Source organism: Patiria miniata, unplaced genomic scaffold (assembly GCF_015706575.1).
Source record: "Patiria miniata isolate m_02_andy unplaced genomic scaffold, ASM1570657v1 HiC_scaffold_18, whole genome shotgun sequence".
Classification (NCBI taxonomy): Eukaryota; Metazoa; Echinodermata; class Asteroidea; order Valvatida; family Asterinidae; genus Patiria; species Patiria miniata.
The window spans coordinates 4,437,941-4,456,932 of NW_024037056.1; the positions used below are offsets into that span (position 1 = coordinate 4,437,941).

An 18,992-nucleotide genomic window follows, 5' to 3' on the forward strand; every position below is an offset into this window, starting at 1 on the left:
GGTCGTGGTTGGTATGAGAGTCTTTTACACCGTGCAAAACGACCTTCTCTCGGGTGTGACTTATTGGGAAAACACGCTGGATTCGGCCTTCCGTAGACTTCAGCGATCATCATTATCTCGTATAGTTATACTGAGTGAATACCGTCAGTCAGAGTTTAATTAGATTTAGCAAATGATCTGCCCGGTGATTTCTTTATGTTTTCGGCCATGGGGTGGTCCAGCGCAGCATGCATGGTTACAGGATGCCTGGACATAATAATAGACGTCAATAACCTTGTGTTTGAATATTTTACTATAGTCATTACGCTTGTTTACTTGAACGCATGACATTTTGTTACCATACAAATCTACCCTTGTAGAAGATTTTGTAGTCTATCCTTATTAAAATAGTCAAAACACACGTCGGTCCAGCCATTTCGTTCAAACTCGGTCTATACGTATGTTCAAATGTAAATGTTGACATGATGCTCCATTCTCAGTGCATAACATAACTCGTCACCGACACCACGAAGTAACACCCATCTACATACCAGTAAAAACTAGCAATCGGAGAAAACGGCAACTAAAGTTGAACGCCTTCTAAAACAACACTTTGCGTCAAATGAACCTATAGGCCTACCAGTACAATTTGCATTTAAATTGCTTTATAACGTGCAGCTGGGGTTTAATCATATACCAATTTAACAGAAACACATTATTTTGATAATTGGAAAATAATGAGTTTCGTGATGTCGGACATTTAATATGACAAGTAATGGGGTGATATTTTAACACCTCATTTTGATAATGACATGTTTATTACCGCGCGTGAAGACTGCATCATCGCATGAATAGAATAACTCAGCACTGGAGTAAATTAACGCAACCAAATATACAATAACTCACCACTGGAGTAAATTAACGCGACCAAACATACAATAACTCACTACTGGACTGACTGGAGTAAATTAACGCGACCAAACTTGCAATAACTCATTACTGGAGTATATTAACGCGACCAAACATTATACGACACATTCGCACAATCATCAGCAAAAGACGACAACAGTGCCTTTAAAGTTCTATATCATGAACGAATTTATACAAAATGTGTGGAACTCAAAATAGAGCCTCTGGCGGATATTTTTTTTTCATTTTAAAACAGCTTTAAATTATATATAACCGAAATGTGAATCTCGTTTGGGGGAGACAGTGTCTTCCGCACGATAATTCGGTTAAATTGACAAGATAACTTCATTGATTTGTCAAAATGTGGGACGGCGGCAGTCCTATTTGCTAGGAATGTCCCATCGGCAAAAATGTTGTAAGCCTAACTGTGTCCGCGGGCAAACAGGGTAGGAAATCACCGCAAATTGGGACATCACATGTGCTGGGCGGATGCTGATTGGATTTCTCAAGCTTGTCCAAGTCCACTTTTTGTCACGTGTGTGCAATAGCCAATGGCACACTTTAGAAACAGTGATATCTTTACTCAACCACTCGATTATTGCCTTTGAATACACAGATCGTCGCTATAACGAACACCGCTACAACGAACGGTCTGCTATAACGAACAATCTCTTTCGGACCCCCATCGTATTCGCTGTATCGATGTTCTACTGTAACGCTGGCCGTACTGCATGAGTTTACTGTAGCAACGAAATTTGGCGCTGTAACATTGCTCCAAAAGTGTCCTTTATGGCACAACTGGTGTCAGTCATGTTATTTTCATAACAAGGGTTTTGTAGTACAATAGTGAGTATGCCTGCGGGAATATGAGATATTTTGTAAGATCAGAGAATTTTGTTTGAAATTTTTTTGCAGTCAATTTTGGTGTCGATATGATGGCGCGGCATACACTGCACATTAGCAATGCAACTTCGTCGGCATCCAGGCTACTCCGTCTATCCATGACAGGAAATTATTCAAACCAGCAGTTGACTATTCCAGCAGTTATCCTACAGATCTGGTATCATTTTTACTGACAAGACCCTACATGCCCTGCATTGCAACCAGTACTATCAATTTACGGATATAAGCGGAGATGAAGTCAGTGAGATGGTTACCATCCGGTTTAATACCGGGGGAGCAAATTACCGGTCCGACAGCGCTCGATTGACGGGGGCGATGGGGACGGGTCACGGGGCGGTCAGCCGGTAAACCTCGCCTCCTTGCTTCCGCTACATGACATCCCCGCAATCGTGGCAATCGCGTCCAGTATATGCGGTAATTTAATTAACTTTGGCGTGCGAATATCAAGATTTTGACGGTTTTCACTTGAATATATCAGCCAAAGGAAGAAATAAACAAACTTCCTATATCAGAATGCATTGCTTGTATTTCACCAAGACCTTTTTGAATACCAAACACCGCACCAAATGTTTGGTATAGCTTTACCCGGCGATATTTACTTCTGAAAAATACATCTGTCGTCTTGGCCATAATCGGCCCCAGCTTGACAACAATCATTCCAGTCAGTTTGGCCACCGTGGGAATGCGTATATCAGCTGGTCACGCTAACGATCGCTTACTATGATTTCCCATGGGGCACTGCGCCAATATGGTTGACATATCCAGCCTTTATATACATCCAGATCGGGTCTCTTATTAAAGGGATGATTCCAGGCGACACAGTCAAGCAATTAGGTGTGTAACATATTTGATCGCTACTCTTGAGGCTGATTCTCAAGAAAATTAGATTTTTACAAATGGACATTTCATTTTATTAAGACAGAAAAGCTTACCATAAGGTATCTGCTTTTGTTCAGGAATTCAATTCAATTCTTCATTGTTCACGTGACAGACAAAATGGAAAATGATGCATGTGCGTTGTAAAAGCTCATTATTAAAAGGAAAAATGGAAATTGGTACAAAAATACTAGAGCTTCTGTTAAGCTAACGGCCAATTTTATGGAGCTGTTTTATACACAGAAGATATTAGCATAAATGAGGCTCCAAGTCAACATGTTGTGATATTTGTATTAGTGGGTTTACAATGCACCGTCACGCAACACGCGTGTCCTTGATGCGCATAAGGAACAACATTCCTCTCTTTTTTTTTGTTCTTCTTTTCTTTTTTGGTCAATCAATAATAGTATCTCCTTTTTCTGTTGAAAAAAGAAAATCAAGGATTATGAACTGCTGCCACGGAGGCCTTTGAGAGGACTTTAAGAGCGTGAATTCAATTTGGCGCCATGGCAACCGGGCTTTAACAAACTGCATTCTCCAGCCAAAATAAAATATAAAAAACGGGGGGAAAGGGGGATAAAAAGACTACATTCAGAGATGGCCTCGCAAACACGAATTGCTAGAAGATTCCCGCGGAGTGCAGGCTTAATGCTGCGCGCCTTGGGGGTGTCAGATGCAATTTTCCTCCGGCTCCTCGCGGTTCGAAGCATAAAACAAAGGCGCGAAAAGTAGTAATGCGTACAGAATTCAGGTCTCTTTCTTGGGATGTGAAGGGATTGGAAGTGTCGGGTCGCAGCGGCATTTCAGGCGTTGAAAATGGCAAATTGATGGGGGAAAAGTAACAGTATAGGTGTGGGATTAGAAGCGACGAAACGGAAGCGAGAATGGACGGTACTCTGTCCGCTCAGCCGAGATCTGTCTCGCTGTATACAGTAACACTTAAGCAGGTTTTGTATGTTATCTGTCCAGCTCGCACCGAAGTGGGCCTGTATATCAGCCGAGTTCTAATCGTCCAGGCAGGAGTCAAATCACAAGGGAAGTCACAAGTGAAGGGACGAACAGTGACAACTGTATACTGCAGTCATCACCAGCCTATCAATGACTAGTAACTGGACTTCAAACTTAATGACAAGCGATGACTTGTAATGGCGTTTCATGATACCTGGTGGCTTGTGATGACTTGTGATGGTTTGTGATGGCTTGTGAGTGTGATGGCTTGCGATGACTTGTGGTAATGGCGTATGATGATTTGTGATGACTTTTAATGGCTTTTGACGACTTGAGATGGCTTGTGATGACTTGAGATGGCTTGTGATGACTTTTAATGCTTTGTGATGGCTTCTGGTGCTTTTGATGGCTTCTGATGGCTTCTGATGGCTTGTGATGACTTGTGATGACTTGAGATGACTTGTGATGACTTGAGATGGCTTGTGATGACTTGTGATGACTTTAATGATTTGTGATGACACGTGATGGCTTGTGATGACTTGTGATGACTAGTGAATAACCCTTAAAGACATGTAATGACTTGATTACGACTAGTGATCAAAACAAGACGTGGGAACTTTGGTGCACCATCAAAGACTCTATGTGTTGCAGCCGTGTAACCTTTATGTGTGTGACCCACCAATTAGCCATATTAAGACATCCTTGAATAAGGTAACAATTAAATTATTTGTGACTTCTTTCGGTTAACCAAGAAAGGCTTACATCAGAAAACAGGTCACAGAAAAACGGCTTGCAACACAACAGGTCAATACACAGTTACACACCAAACAATTTCACCTGTACGTGTTCTCTGACCACCATGCTGTCGACGTCAATTTATATCCAATTCTCAACTGGGTTGTCGTAAGTAAAGAGCACTGTCAATAACGCAAGGCGTTCATTTTAGGTGAGAAGTGGCTATAGGTCAGTGTATTTTTTTATAGTGGATCATTCAATGTATATTACATCTGTATTTGACTTTTGGTTAAAAATAATCTATTGTTTTATCGGTATACAATTTGAAAATGGTATGTCTTTGACTTTTTTTACTCTGTGAATTTTTGATGCAATCTAAAGGAATCTTCGAATTATTGACTTGATAACATGTCGTTGTGATATCAATGTGAATATGTTTCACTATGTCATGTCTGAGAATTGAACTCAACTCTTCAAATTGTTGACCAAAACGATGCCAGCGAGATGTGGTCTATTTTGGCGTTATATTTTTATTTTCTAAATCGTGTTTCATGAATTCTGTGTGAAATTCTGGATAGTTAGATTTTCGATAAACGATTCGACAACTGCATGGAGAAGTTTCAAGCTTCTACCGTTAGGCACTAGCGATGGTACAAACCAGCATAACAGGCAACCTTCAATGGACCTGAGCACGCGAACACACTGTGGGATTCCTTTTGATATACCTTACATGTTACCAAAAATGCTGATGAAATCGGGGCATTGGCCCCTTACACCGAGTCCAAAGTGCATGTAGGTAGAATCGAACAATACGCTAGCAGGTGAATCTATAAACAGCCATCTAAATATTATTGCCAATATTCTCTTTCCGTGAACAAAAATGTTGCTGGTAGCACTCAATGGCACTTATCACTACGGAAACGTCATCCAAGAAAATAAACTGACCCAGAAATGTCAGGGTTTTGTTGTTTCAAACACAGAGACTTTCGTTACCATCTTTAATCTTCATTAACATCATTATAGCAACGCATCCACATCATCGCCTCACGCTAGTCCTCAAAAAAGTACCTCAATATCCTTTTTTTTTTTCAACCAGATTTCTTTATCAAGAAAACTCACACTGGACAAGGCATTTGTGAACGCCATTAAGTGGTGAGATTTTCTCATTCCGTTGTCTTCAAGGAAACAGGGAAGGCATAGCCACCTGCAAGGCGACAGATCATCTTCCCAATTAGGCATCATCTGGGCGGTGGCTCACAGCGGTGTATGTCCTCGGTTTCAACCCTAACCAAGGAAATTGATCCTTTGATGAGTCTGAATTTCCTTTGAGTTTTTGTTTTATACTTTACAATGAAGCGCCGCCCTTTTGATGAGAAAGACTGTGACATGGAAATGTTGTTGGGAAAATGTGAGATCATATTCATTAACCCTCCTTTTGTTAGATCAGTCAGAGACAGTCAAAACTTCAATCCTGTTCCTCTGCAACGCCTTTGACGCAGACTAGTCACCAACAGTCATATCATATTTCAATAGGCACCGTGACTAGTTAAATTCCATCAAAAGCAGGTAAAATCATGTATAGCTTTTGAAATGATCATTAATCATTCATGTGTTGTCATCACTATCATCGTCGACATTTTGTTATAATCGTTTCACTATCTCGACGATCTATTATTCGAGGTTTACGAACTGAAAGCCCCTGTGTCGATTGTGTATATAAGATTTGAAATGTTATCTCGCTGAAACAGGATATTCCAGAAATGTGAAAAATAGCTGGGCATTTTCAATACACGAGCATTTTAATGGCAGGTAGGAATATCTTAACAGAAAGCTCACGTCACTCCAGGGTATGCAGATTATCGATTCGCAGTTTTCCGCTCTATATTTGCGCAGCTGTTCAGATGTCCAGTGTTTTTGGACTTGGATGAATCCGAACTCTTCTCTGTGTTCTGTGTGCTCTTTAGACATACGCACGATCAAGAACGGCATTTTTCATGGCGTTCAACTGACAACAGCTTGTACAATATAAACTAGAGTCCGATTTGTTATTTGCTGTTGTCATAATCCCATTTACAATGATACACAAAAGAGGATATCGTTGCAATTTTGTATTGCGTGACTGCATGTGCAGGCACGTACGAAACAATTGATATAAAACATGTACATGATGTGCTGCATTCTGAAATAATTATGGATCATTTTCATAAAATGCTAAAATATTTCTGAAAGCAGGGAAAGCACCGCAGTCATTTTAAACCAGCATGGCAACCTGATGCATACATGTGGTTACGGTAATTGGCAATTGCATGAATTGATTCGTGGTACACGACATAAAATTGCTTTCTCGGGAATATAGTCCATTTGGGGCATAATTGAGCCAAATTCGAGACTGCCTATTTGGTCGGTTGGCCGTCAGCCACTTAAAGTGTTTTGCTTGTGTTCATTTCAGCTTAGTTCTGGCTGGCTAGTTCCAAGACGACCTCCTCATTGGCATGTTGCCTATAAGCGCGTTTGGCAAATGTTTTTTTGGTCGACTACAAGTGCTCTTTAGCTGTCCCAACGGGATAAACGAAATTAATGACATGGCATTGATGGAATGGAGCACTCCAGAATATTAAGCTTGTACATAAAACACCTGTTAAATTTAAGTATGTGATTAAATTGATCTATGATGTTCATGCCACATTAATTTCCACATAAATGATTGATTTCCAACTCTCAACCACAAATTGATTGAATTGCGACCGGCACGCGTACGGTGATCTTGACTGTTTGAACATGACTCATAAATTTCAACATTTCGGTATTTATGTGGCGGTAACATTGTCCACCGCGTTGCATTTTTTGACTTAATTTGGTCGGTAATGTGAGAGGAGAACGTGCATTACGTGTGGGTATATCGAGCGATGCATCATAGGAAAAACATGCCCTGATGCAGTGGACGGATTGTATGCTTGTTAGACGCAATGCCTGATCCATTAGACCACGCCCACTGCGTGGGCAACATCACGTGCACCTCAGATTTCCAATGCATTTTCACTACATGTTCCAGACGCGCGCGTCATACGCGCGTGCACGCATGTCGGACTTCTGCGTACGCACGTCGGACATTAATAACAGCTGTGATTGGTCAAAACAACATGGGGCGGAGCTTAATGTATCGGTCTATTAAAGCCAAACTTGTTGGAAATTCCACCAGTTCTCGAAGCCAGCAAGTCTTCAGCAATCCCGCACGCCCGGGCAATAGGAGTCGACTTTAGAAGCTGTGACGTCATTTCGATCAAAAATGTGGACTGAGCTGTTGTTTGGTCCATTTGGATGCCATATTTTTGTAATACAACAACGGGTTATGAGACCCGATAGAAGGCGCCCATATTGAATATCACAATCTCGAGGTCAAGACGCAGTTTTGTTTTTGCATAATTAATTGCCGAATCTGCTCACATATAATAGACCCTTGCTGTGCAATGGGATATTCCATAGACTAGACTTGTGTTTGTTAAGGGGTAAATTAAAAGCTCCATTAAATTTGCTGTCCAGTAAATACTGTTTGTAGTTTTCAGCTGATTTTTGTTTCTTAGCACATATAAATTTGTCCGACAGGCAATTTTTTTCTACTCAGTTATGAACCTGGGTTCTGGCAATGTTAGACCCCCATGCTACTTTAACCATGGAGTCATATCAGGAAAACTTGGTCGCACGATCCAAGAGGTTCGAAACCAATCTTTGACGTAGACACGCTTGATTTATTAGACATTTTTAGTCCGTGCTGTCTCGCAACAGTACATAATTTACCGAATGAAACTACTGCATTCCAGCCAGCTGGCAATAAACATGTCAGCTAAATGTTTTAACATCCTCGATATGTTGAGGAAGTAAGGAAAATCACATTGAACTCCGTCAGAACATTAATCTGTTAATGCATTTGACAGAAATAACATACGTTTAATTTTACGTGCCTCAGATTTAGCGAGATCTTCTCGCTAAAAAATGTGCACGTCGTTCTTTTATTTGGATTCGAAGCAAAAGAAGGAATTTCTTTTACGAAACTAAATTATTCATTCATTGCACATCACAGTTTGCTAGCTTTTTGCTAATTAAAAAATGCCAAGAACCAAACCAACAGGCGAATGACGGACCGACACAGCACTGGCACTTTTGAAAAGGTGGTTTCGCTATCAGGATGCCTTCTTCAAAGAAGTTCCATCGACCATGGTCGTGCTGAGGAGTTTCACACCTGGCGCACAGCGCTGCGACATTCTTCCAAGACCAGGATTACTCCGATGTAACTCAATTGCAACCTCTTCACAAGTCATTTGATGTTATTTTCTAATCCATCTGTGGATCTGTAAACTGGGTCGCCGGGCTTCGGAGTCAAGCGTCACGCGCAATTTGCAATTGTCTCCATCATATTTCAAGCATGGGGGAATAAAAATGTCGTCGGCACATAGGCAATGAATTAGTAACGCGAGTGTTGGTGCGTAAATTCTCTACATGACAACTGGATACGTTTAATGTATAAAACAGCAGCATTTCAATTCGTAAGAAATTGTTATATATTTTTCAGAAATTCTGATTGACTGCGTCTACATTCTGAAACTGTACACCGAGCCAAAACGGGCGCGCCGTACTTGTTTGCCCCATCACATAGGAGGGGAAAACAGGTGGAAAAGTACTTGCAACTGCGCTGCCGACTTCTCTCGAAGTTAAATGCACTTGGAAAGATCTCGAGGGATGATCAAAATGATTTCCATCCTCCGCGCTGATGCATTGGTATGACGGCTGATAGCATCGTCACGGCGAATAGTGCGTGTGGTATCAGAAATGGCGCCCAACATTGCGTCAACCTTTCGTATCATCAGCGCAACAGCTGGGTGCTTTTAAAGGTACGCTGGCAATATTGGCCGCTGGATGATAATGATAAAGATTGTGATGGGTCGTCTGCCCAGGCATTAATTATAAGAACTATCTCTCACTAGAATGATTGAATGAAATTGGATAAGCCAAATGGATTAGTGGCGTTGACGTAGTCTACATGCTACTGGCGATACGCCAAGATACCTTCACTAACATTTCTAAATCGAATATATTATAAGAATTTACAATTACATACCGCATCCGAGCCTAAACAAACATTGGTCACATCACAAACGTTTCTGAATGACTGTCGTTATACATGACTTTTTTTTAATTTTCTGAGAAATGCATTCGCACTCTTTTTCCTGCTGTTTACGTAGGGTTACGGGTCACGGGACCCACACAGTTTATACCTTCATTTGTGGACGCCATTTTGTTTTGCGACAAAGAAAAGTTTTACCGTTATTGACAACGGTTTTTGTAAAAAAAAATGCAAATTAAAGTACCCTCAGTGTTTTTAAAATACGTACTAGACAGAAGTATCACATTTTGGGGTAACTCTGCTAATTTAACTCTAGCTGCTAATGCATTATTAACAGCAACTTCCAGTTTCTGAACTCTCTGTGAGTTAAGATTGTATAAGTTTATCGTTAAGAAAGATTCTGGTGGGATCAAAATGTCAAACCCTGTAACTTTTACAATTGAACTTTTTTCAAAGACAGCCACCATTGCGAATCAACGTATCTGGAAAAAAAGAACATGGCTGAACAAAAGTCAATATTGCGCCTAATATTGGCCATGGGTAGATAAGACTCACTGACACCATCGAACTGGAACAATTCGCTACCAACTACTCGTTTTCTAATGTCAACACAATTCAAGGAATCATTACTTGTCGATGAGTTATAATCTCACCAGCAGTCCATTACAGATCCTCCTTGAGATTCCTCAAAGGAATTCCGGCTGTCTTCGGCCTAGCGAGGGCCGTGCCGCTCATCTAATTAAAGTAATCTATCACACACAGTTGGTGTCTCTGTGTAAAATAGGTGCTCGCCCATTAGACATGCGCAATAAGCATAAATCAGACAAGAATCACGTGATCTGACTCATTTTTCAACCAGTATACGAGAAACAACTTTAAAGACATTATATTCCTTTAAATTTCGTACGGAAAAACAAAATCGAAATTTTGAAAAAGCACGTAGGGCCTAGGCCTATATGCCAACTTTAAGATGAACCAATAACCATCTTGAATGTAATAAGTATATAACTAGGCAACCGTGTCTGGTACCTTGACGAGCGTCCTTAAGCCTAATGGGGTTATTAGCACTGGACCTTGCATATCCACTCAGGGTAGACCGAAGAGCTGCGCGTTATAAACCGCCATAAACAGATACCTGATCAAAACTAAATCTTGTCATGTCCTTCAGAGATGACAAATGGGGGAACGGAGACCAATTATTATTATAAACCTGACGAATATTTCGTTTCAACTGACTATCACACTCGCGTACCCAACCGTGGGCGTATGATGAAGCAAGGGGGTGGGCGCTTCCCCCCTCCTCCCCCTCCTCCCCGAAAAGCGGGGGAGGAAGTAAAGGAAGGGGAAAAAAAGACAAAGAAAAAAAAAGATGTGTGAAGCCATATTTGCTATAATTTCAATATACATTTTAACAAAATGTGCGCCTGCAGGGGTGTCAATGGGGGTGGGCTGGGTAAATGTCCCCCGCCCTCGGAAAAAAAATGAACTGAGAATATGCTAGAGAAAGTACAAAAAGTCCTGGCGTCGCCCATGAACCCAATCCTTCTTCGTGACTATGAGTTTGAGGAATTAATTATTGCTGAAAAACAATTCCCTACAGCCACATCAGAGTGGTTCATTGTAGCTGACGAATCCATTATGGGGATTTAAAAAAAAAAATCTAGACACGATTTTAATTATCAGAATGTCCCTGGAATAAACCATATACACGCCGCACGCATCGTGATATGGACACATCATCTTTGCAAAAACTCACATAAAAAAATTAAAAAGCTTTGGTTTCCTGCCAATAATTCCAACTGATTGCTCACACGATACACGAAGGAGGACACACGTGAAAGCACTCATACCTGACCTCAATATAGTCAGTATTGCTAATTACAAACGACCTCGACAACACTGTGTACTAAATTAATATTGTATCGATTTTCTTAGAAAATCAAAAGGCCTTTCTATTGCGAGGACACAATTTGCAATAAAGCAATTGCTTAAGGCTAATTGATACAAGGAATGTGAATCGTTCATGGTCAGAGTTTAAACCATTTTTAGTTACCACAAGGAGAGTTGATAATTTGAAGAAAAAAAAGAATAGGGTTAGAGTTTATTAAAAAAAAAAAAAAAAAATCTTACCACAATGACAGTTGACTAACTGAAAATGATAGATTATGAAAATGATATAAATGACTCGGACAGCTAATGCAGACTGACAATGGACGCACATGGTATTATTTTAAACGTTGAACAGGTCAATGACGCATTTTAAATAAGATGTAAATTATTACAGAGGACGTATACCAACGTTTTTGATCCATACAGCATTAACTTGCACAGTCGCAAAGCGAGAACTCCTTGAGAAAGTTGTTAAGATGCTGACTCTGACTTATCGGGGTTTTTTTTTGAAGTGATGATGCAGATGATGGGTTCATTCGATTGCAAGATGTAATCTTGTAAACCGTTCTTCTCGATCCCGCAAATGCCTAGAGGCTAAACTCTTAATCCTCATCGAGAACTATAAGCCACTCTTGCTAGATCAAGGTTGTCTCCTCTTTGCTTGAGAGTCACCAAGATAATGTATCATCTTCGATAATAAATAATAACCAAGGTCGGGACCAGAACAGATGTTCCGTTTATCTGTCCCGGTTTGACCTGCGGGGAATTCTTGGCTCTTCACTTTTAATTCAACCAGTAGCATTTAGCGTGTCGCGTTTCAGGTTGTGGGAACAAAAAGGTAGTTCGGTTTCTGATTTTAGTCTTCATCTTTCTTCTGGTATATAGGCCTAGTTGACATTTATGAGCCGTGTCACCGAAACAAATAGTTAAGGTGCGCGCTGCACCTGTTCCGTCGAGAACTCGGGCAAGTTTTGATGGAGAGTTTAGCATATGAGTTCAATTAAATGGCACGTACGCGTTCAGACTTGTCATATCTATAATTATACATAAACATCTAGACATTGTGGCTTCATCCATTGATCGCGATTGATACCACGTTTACTGTACAGAACGGAGTATATCTCCGTGAACTGCCTGGTAGCCGGCGCGGTGTTTCATAAGTTTGCACGCTGAGGAACCAACACGTGCCCCTGTCCCTTTACTTAAATCTTAACGAGCAAGGGGTCTGACAAGCGACAATCTTTCAGTAGAAAACTAACCAAAAATTGTCTCAACTTTGTGTGGCTATGCTAAGTAATAAAATATCTTAAAGCTATAATAGATCAGAGATCGGAAACTTCTTTATCCTTCTTAGTCAGTCTTGATTCAAGCCGTTGATGGTTGGTGATAATACACCATTGTGAATTCTACAGCTGTAAAGTTTGGGAACCGTCAGCGACAGCGTTAAAATGTCTCAGACACGCCCTGATCCAAAAATACAAAGTAAGCTCCATTTTTTTGAATTTAGGTCTTTGGTATCCCGCTTGTATTGGCCAATAGAATTAAGACTCAGGGAAATTGCATAAGTCTAAACTATATTTTGCACCAGTTGTACCTAAAGACCATGTCTTATTCATTATTTCTAAGGCTATTACAAATGGCATACTTATATCAGATTACGCAACATGTCGTAAATGTGCAGGTATATATAACGGCGATAAATTAAGAATTCATGAAAATTAATGGTATTTACACGGTACATTAGTTGCCAAAGTTATGCTGACAAATCGGCCCAGTATCGTTAGCCAAAGAATGACTAATTCGTATATAGCTTTCCCAAACGAAGAAGCTCGATTCGAAAACACCTGATGTCATGACCAATTCAAAGAATTCTGACGCTGACAGTAATTCGGTCTGTCATGACGTGACGAGTTCAGTTATTACGAAAAGACCTCGTATATCAAATGATTCGTCTAATAATGTATTCCATATGGCATCGAAAATGATAGCCACGAAAACAAGTGAACGATCGTGGAGTTCATTGGGTGTTAAGGTAATATAAAACATTGACTTTTGCTTTAATATTCAAAAATGGATGGATATGGGGTTAGTATTTTATAGCCAATATTGTTACAATGACCTGTTTCAAGTTTTGTGGTCATAGGTGCTGTAATTTTCAGAAATGATAGATTTTGGGGTAAGATGCTGGCAAAACCATGAACAAAATTGCTGTTCTTGTAGTTTGGTTACCCTGACCCTATACTTTAGATGAAACGGAGTAATACGGCCGGGGAACTGTCTGGTCAGGGAGCCAGACGCTTGCATCCGTTCACGAATGTGTAACCGATACAAACAAAATGTGGACTAAGTAACTTTGGTATTTTTGAGGCTGCATTTGGAGGGGGGAACGGGTTTTTTCCAACTTTGTCAGATTTTTCCAAATCGATACAAAAATTTTACTTTTCTTTAAATGACAGCACACCAGGTGCCATGATTTCCCAGGATGCTTGAGACTATTATTTACTTACAATCAAGTCAGGTATTTCATAATAATTTGGTTTTGTACATAAGCCCAAAGCCTCCATTGTCTTATTCGTGTACGTACCTGTATTGGTGTGGCATCAGTCTCAATCGCCCCGTGGGTCGCGCTGAGAGACAAAATAAAGATCACAATAAAGCCTCTCTCCATCTCGGCAAATGAATCAAAGTTGAGTCCGTTCTCTCGCGAGATTTCTCTCAAGTTAAGAGATTAGTTCTGCTGCCTCTCAATTCTTATCAGCACTTCAGCAGACATTCAGAAATCATTTGATAAAAATATTACGTCAATACACCACTGATCTCCCGCAATAAAGTTCATCGATGAAATAACCGAATGTAAAACAATTAATCTGGGTCGTGCATGGTCGGCGTAAACTATGACAATGAAGGTATGAAGAAAAGTTCTCAAGTTAAGACATTTTTGTCCGAAGTTCGTCGGCTCTCTGTGCACGTAACGCTCTGTAGACGCAAGTGCCACATGCAGGTATAGTTGAGGAACTCGCACTTCGTACGTCAGTGCAGTTCTATAAAGAGAACTTCCATCACATACCCGAAGGGGGAAGAAGCGAAGGGTTAAAATGTTCAACTTCAACTTGAGTTTATCTTCCGGAAAACAAGTTGCTAAGCATTAGAGATGGCACCGTGAAATGTCTAAGTTAAGTAATTTTGAAATGTCAGACACATCCCAAGCGAAATTTGTCTGACAGAACGGAGCCGTTTCGGATTGTCGTATCGTGTTATCTTAGTCAGCGAGCGTGGAGCGTAACATAAACGAATACATTCCCGTCCGATAGGCGGAGTTGCTAAGCTTCGCTGACTCGCTGCAACGTGAGAACTTCTCGCTTTGAGGTTCAGTTTATTGGTCCGCGCTGGAGACTTTATGAAATCCAAACAGAAATGATGATTGTTGCAGCTCCCGGTTTATCTGATTACCTGAAATATTCCGACTTGATTGCCTAAAACAACGGCTCCAAGGTCCTGGGAGTGTTTGGTGATATCAGCCACACGCGCGTCTCGCCCCGGGCCAGACGGCGATTTCAACGGTAGAGGGAAGCGTCACCGTGTCGGTACGATGATACAGTACCCAGAGAAACTTCCACCATACCGGCAGCGATATATGCTATTTCTGGTATCGCAGATTCAACATATGGTAAAATTGTGGAGTATTTAGGTCTAGTCAGATGTGCTGGTAGGATGGCAGTCAGTGCCTACCCAAAAACGTGTTGAGCTGTGGCATTATAGTGCGCCGTTGTTCTACAGTGGAGTTAATGCATGGTTCACATGCTGACACTTCATCAGCGAATGAGCAGTCTACATCAGCGATGTGCAGTTTGTCACCCAGAGCACTCATCCGAAGCTATGTGTGTTCTCTCTCCCTCACAGGCGTGATGCTCATTAATAGTCTCCGTTCAAGGCGTGTATTATTACTCCCGCTTTGGCATACCGGCCGATTTCAATTTGATCTTCGATCAACCTAGGGAATCGGAATGAAGCGTCATGGGCTTCGGACAAAACCGGGTAGAATTTATTGTATATACTTTATCAATCAGTCTGGTACAATATCCAATACTAGTAATATAGGGGAATTCGGTTCGTGTCAGATCATACACTTGAAACAAGTCTAGTTGCTGATTTTGGCTGGAGCAGGGATGGTGCGGGGTCCGCTATGTGCGGCGCAGTGATGCGTCACTCAGTCAGCACGCATAACATTCCTAGTCTGTCATCGGTTTTAAAATGGACAGGTGCTCCAGGCTGTTCCGTTTCCCAGGGGAGAAACGTGTACGTGACATAGATACCAGACTACAAAAAAAAAACAACTTAAAGGGGCATGTAATGAATTTGACACAAAAACTTATTTCACTCGTCTGAGTTGTACAACCTTTTTTGGGAATTCAAAATGGATATTTTGCAGTGCACGTTTTCTCTGTGAACAATGTCCATGGCACTTCCTTCCACATGGGGGCGCTATTTCTCGGAGGTCAACTGAGGCAGTAAAGGATTCTATATGAGCTCACCAAAGTATTTTTTGCATTCAATTTGCGCATTGACTTTAGGGGGCTTTTTTTAAAGGGGGGGGGGGTGCAAAGAATTCGTCACAAAGCAGAATCTATTCCATTAGCACTCACGTTGTACAGACAAAGGATATAGCCTATATTTGAACTTTGAAACCAGGTATGGGATTGGAAGTGATTAAACAGAAGATTTTTAACTGCAAACCTTTATTACGGCGCCAACGGTTCATCGACCAAACTAGGGAATTCGCGCCTCATTTGCGGCCGTGGTTTGTGACTAATTATACTCGTGGATGGATAACGGTCATTTGTTTGGCTTGTGCAACACCTTACCCATCAAACTATTTGATATAAATGGATAAGTTTCATCACTTTGTATTTTTCTTTTCGGGAAATTCGCCTTCCTTACGGTTGGTTTCAATATATACTCGGCTGTCACCCATATTTTGAGTACACATCTTCTTCTATTAGGCACAAAAATCAAATAATCACTGGCTCTTGATTTCAAATTTCAATTTCAATTTCGATTTATCTATTCATCATGCCAGCATGAAATTCTACTTCTCGGTTTGCACATAAAAATTCAAATACCTACAATTCAGAAAATTGAATATATAAACATACAGTAAACACTTTAAAACATTCAATGAAAAGGCAATGACTGAAATAATGTCCCTGTGCTTGTGTATACCGCCGGACATTTTATACACACACAAAAACAGATCAGACAACGTTCTGGTGTCGTCTATCTCTATTCAAAAACACCATATGGAAATAGTAATTGAATTTATTTAATAAGCATGCGTGGATAAAACCAGTCAGGCGGCAATGACAAAAGGCCCAGAAAAAAAATGACTTTCGAATTTATGTATGCAGAAAGCACCAATGATCAATTGCGTTCAATCAACTGTGACAAAATGGCGCCGGCATTGTCCGAGCAATTATAATAAATACATCATTAGGCTTCTAAGCAGTGAATACCACAATGCACATTAAGTAATTGCTCTTTGTTGGTGGTGATTAATTATACGGAATTCGTTGGCGCAGTACAACAGTATTGAATCGTTGGCAAATGTAATAAGGCTGATGGATTTTATATGGTCAAATTGGGTCATTTATTATCAACTGTTATCTGCACTGTTATGTGATTGACGCTTTTACTCAATCAAATAAGACGAGTATTAATTTTAGCCGGGTTGCACTTAATCTTGCCTCGGTTTAGAGTGCTACCATAAAACTCCAGACATTACGGTATTTCCGAATTGATCATTCCATAAGTAGGTTTATCTCTGAAACACAAAGCGGAATATGAATGGATACATGAGATTAGATTCGACAGTTTAGTACACGGGTCGTCAAAGGCAGATTTTTAAATGATTCATCTTGTCCCTTTACGGTTGTGTTGAGATTCCTATTAATTAAGAAAATCCCTGTACCCGTACTTTTGGCTTCGGTCCGCTTTCTGTCTAATCATAACAGCAAACAAGAGCAATTAGCTATCAAATTACACGGAAGGTTGGTTGACGGATTATATCCTTAAGTAAATTGGGACACATTACACAATGCCAGCCACTCTTTTTATGCATTCTTCACGGAACATTAAATACTGCATTTACATCACGTAGTAGTATTGTTGCTACGAACGTCTCCATTACATTATGTTCATCCTTTTTTTATTGTTCTTCATTGCATGTAGTTTTTATTTTGATGTTTCGTTTGACAGAAAAGTGCTCTGTGCACAACCATGTGCCGTGTAGTGCATCAGTTTGGCGGGGGTCTACCCGATACCTATGTTGCCCGCAACATCCTTAGGGTTAGAGTAATGGTTTGGGTAGCCTTGGTCAATGCTCTCGTCGTTATTCGTCCCGTACGCGGTCAATCGTCGGCATATATATCCTCACGCGCTATGCACATGCATGTAAAAATACAGCGCGAACAGCGACCTCACGCGGCCACTATTTTTATGCAAATCAGTTGGAGACGATGTCGAACCTTGGTTCAATCGTCCATGTGAGGTTTTGGGGGTGGTGCTCATTATGTTAATAGCCTTAGCTGACCTTAAATGTCGTTTTCTTATTGGTCGATCGTTGCGTGGAAACTTGGCCGACGATTGAACCAAGGCTCGACATCGTCTCCAACTGATTTGCATAAATATAGTGGCCGCGTGAGGTCGCTGTTCGCGCTGTATTTTTACATGCATGTGCATAGCGCGTGAGGCCGAGGATATATGCCGACGATTGACCGCGTACGGGACGAATAACGACGAGAGCATTGACCAAGGCTATGGTTTGGGTAGCGTTGGGGACTATAGGTCTTGGGGAACAAAATGTAATGAACCCATTTTGGCGTCACCAGTTATGGTGGACCCAATCATTGGTTGTACGAACCACAATTTGTCAGGTTACCATAAGAAAATTTGTCATTACAAGAAATACATCCCTTCTGCCTCATCTTCCACATCCCATCCTCGCCCCTCGTCTTGCCTCCGTGTCCCCTCAAGTTTCTCCCACATACCGGTCGTGTCTTGTCTCCCAAGATGGCCTGACATGCAACTCTTATACCGAGGTGAGGACAGCATCTCGAGGTCGATGTTGTTACCTAAGTATTGCAAACTCGTTGGTCAATGGTAGGGTGGTGATGGACGACAATTAGCCAGGGGGTAAATAAGGCGAGATGGTCAGTCTTTGAGAAAAAAATCATCTGGGAATTGCATTTTTGATTAAGTTGAAGCTGATTGATAAAGACACTGACAGCTCCGAGAAAATTTAAAAAGAATGGTGCAAAGACTATTATGCGAATGGGTGGGATGCATACATTTAATTCTGGAAAATATATGAAAATACAGAATTCTTAAGATGAAGACTTAAGATGTCAAAATAATCTGAAGAAGTATTACGACATATCTTAGTCAACGTTTTAAAGAACACTGGGTTTGTGTAGGCCTATATGTCAATTTCCAACTGAAACTTACATCAAACATTGTGTGCCTTTAGCGTTTGAGTGTTGAAAAAATGGAGACAATCCATGTGTGTAATAAGGCCTCTGAGGATTCGAACTTGAATGGAAAAGCATAATTCATCGGAAAAAATTTGTTACAGATTTTA

General features: G+C 40.7%; 1 protein-coding gene across 4 annotated transcripts in view; it reads right to left on the reverse strand.

Moving 5' to 3' along the window:
• Positions 1-15,425, reverse strand: part of LOC119724328 (adhesion G protein-coupled receptor E3-like) — a 33,855-nt gene extending 18,430 nt beyond the window's left edge. For 2 of the 4 annotated variants that reach the window (XM_038195323.1, XM_038195322.1), the window contains exon 1: positions 13,944-15,423. In XM_038195323.1, coding sequence (XP_038051251.1) covers positions 13,944-14,027 — 84 coding nt within the window. In that variant the 5' untranslated portion in view covers positions 14,028-15,423. Of the gene's footprint in view, positions 1-13,943 lie in introns of all 4 variants that reach the window. The other 2 variants (XM_038195325.1, XM_038195324.1) reach the window with 2 other exon arrangements.
• Between the last annotated feature and the right edge of the window lie 3,567 nt (positions 15,426-18,992).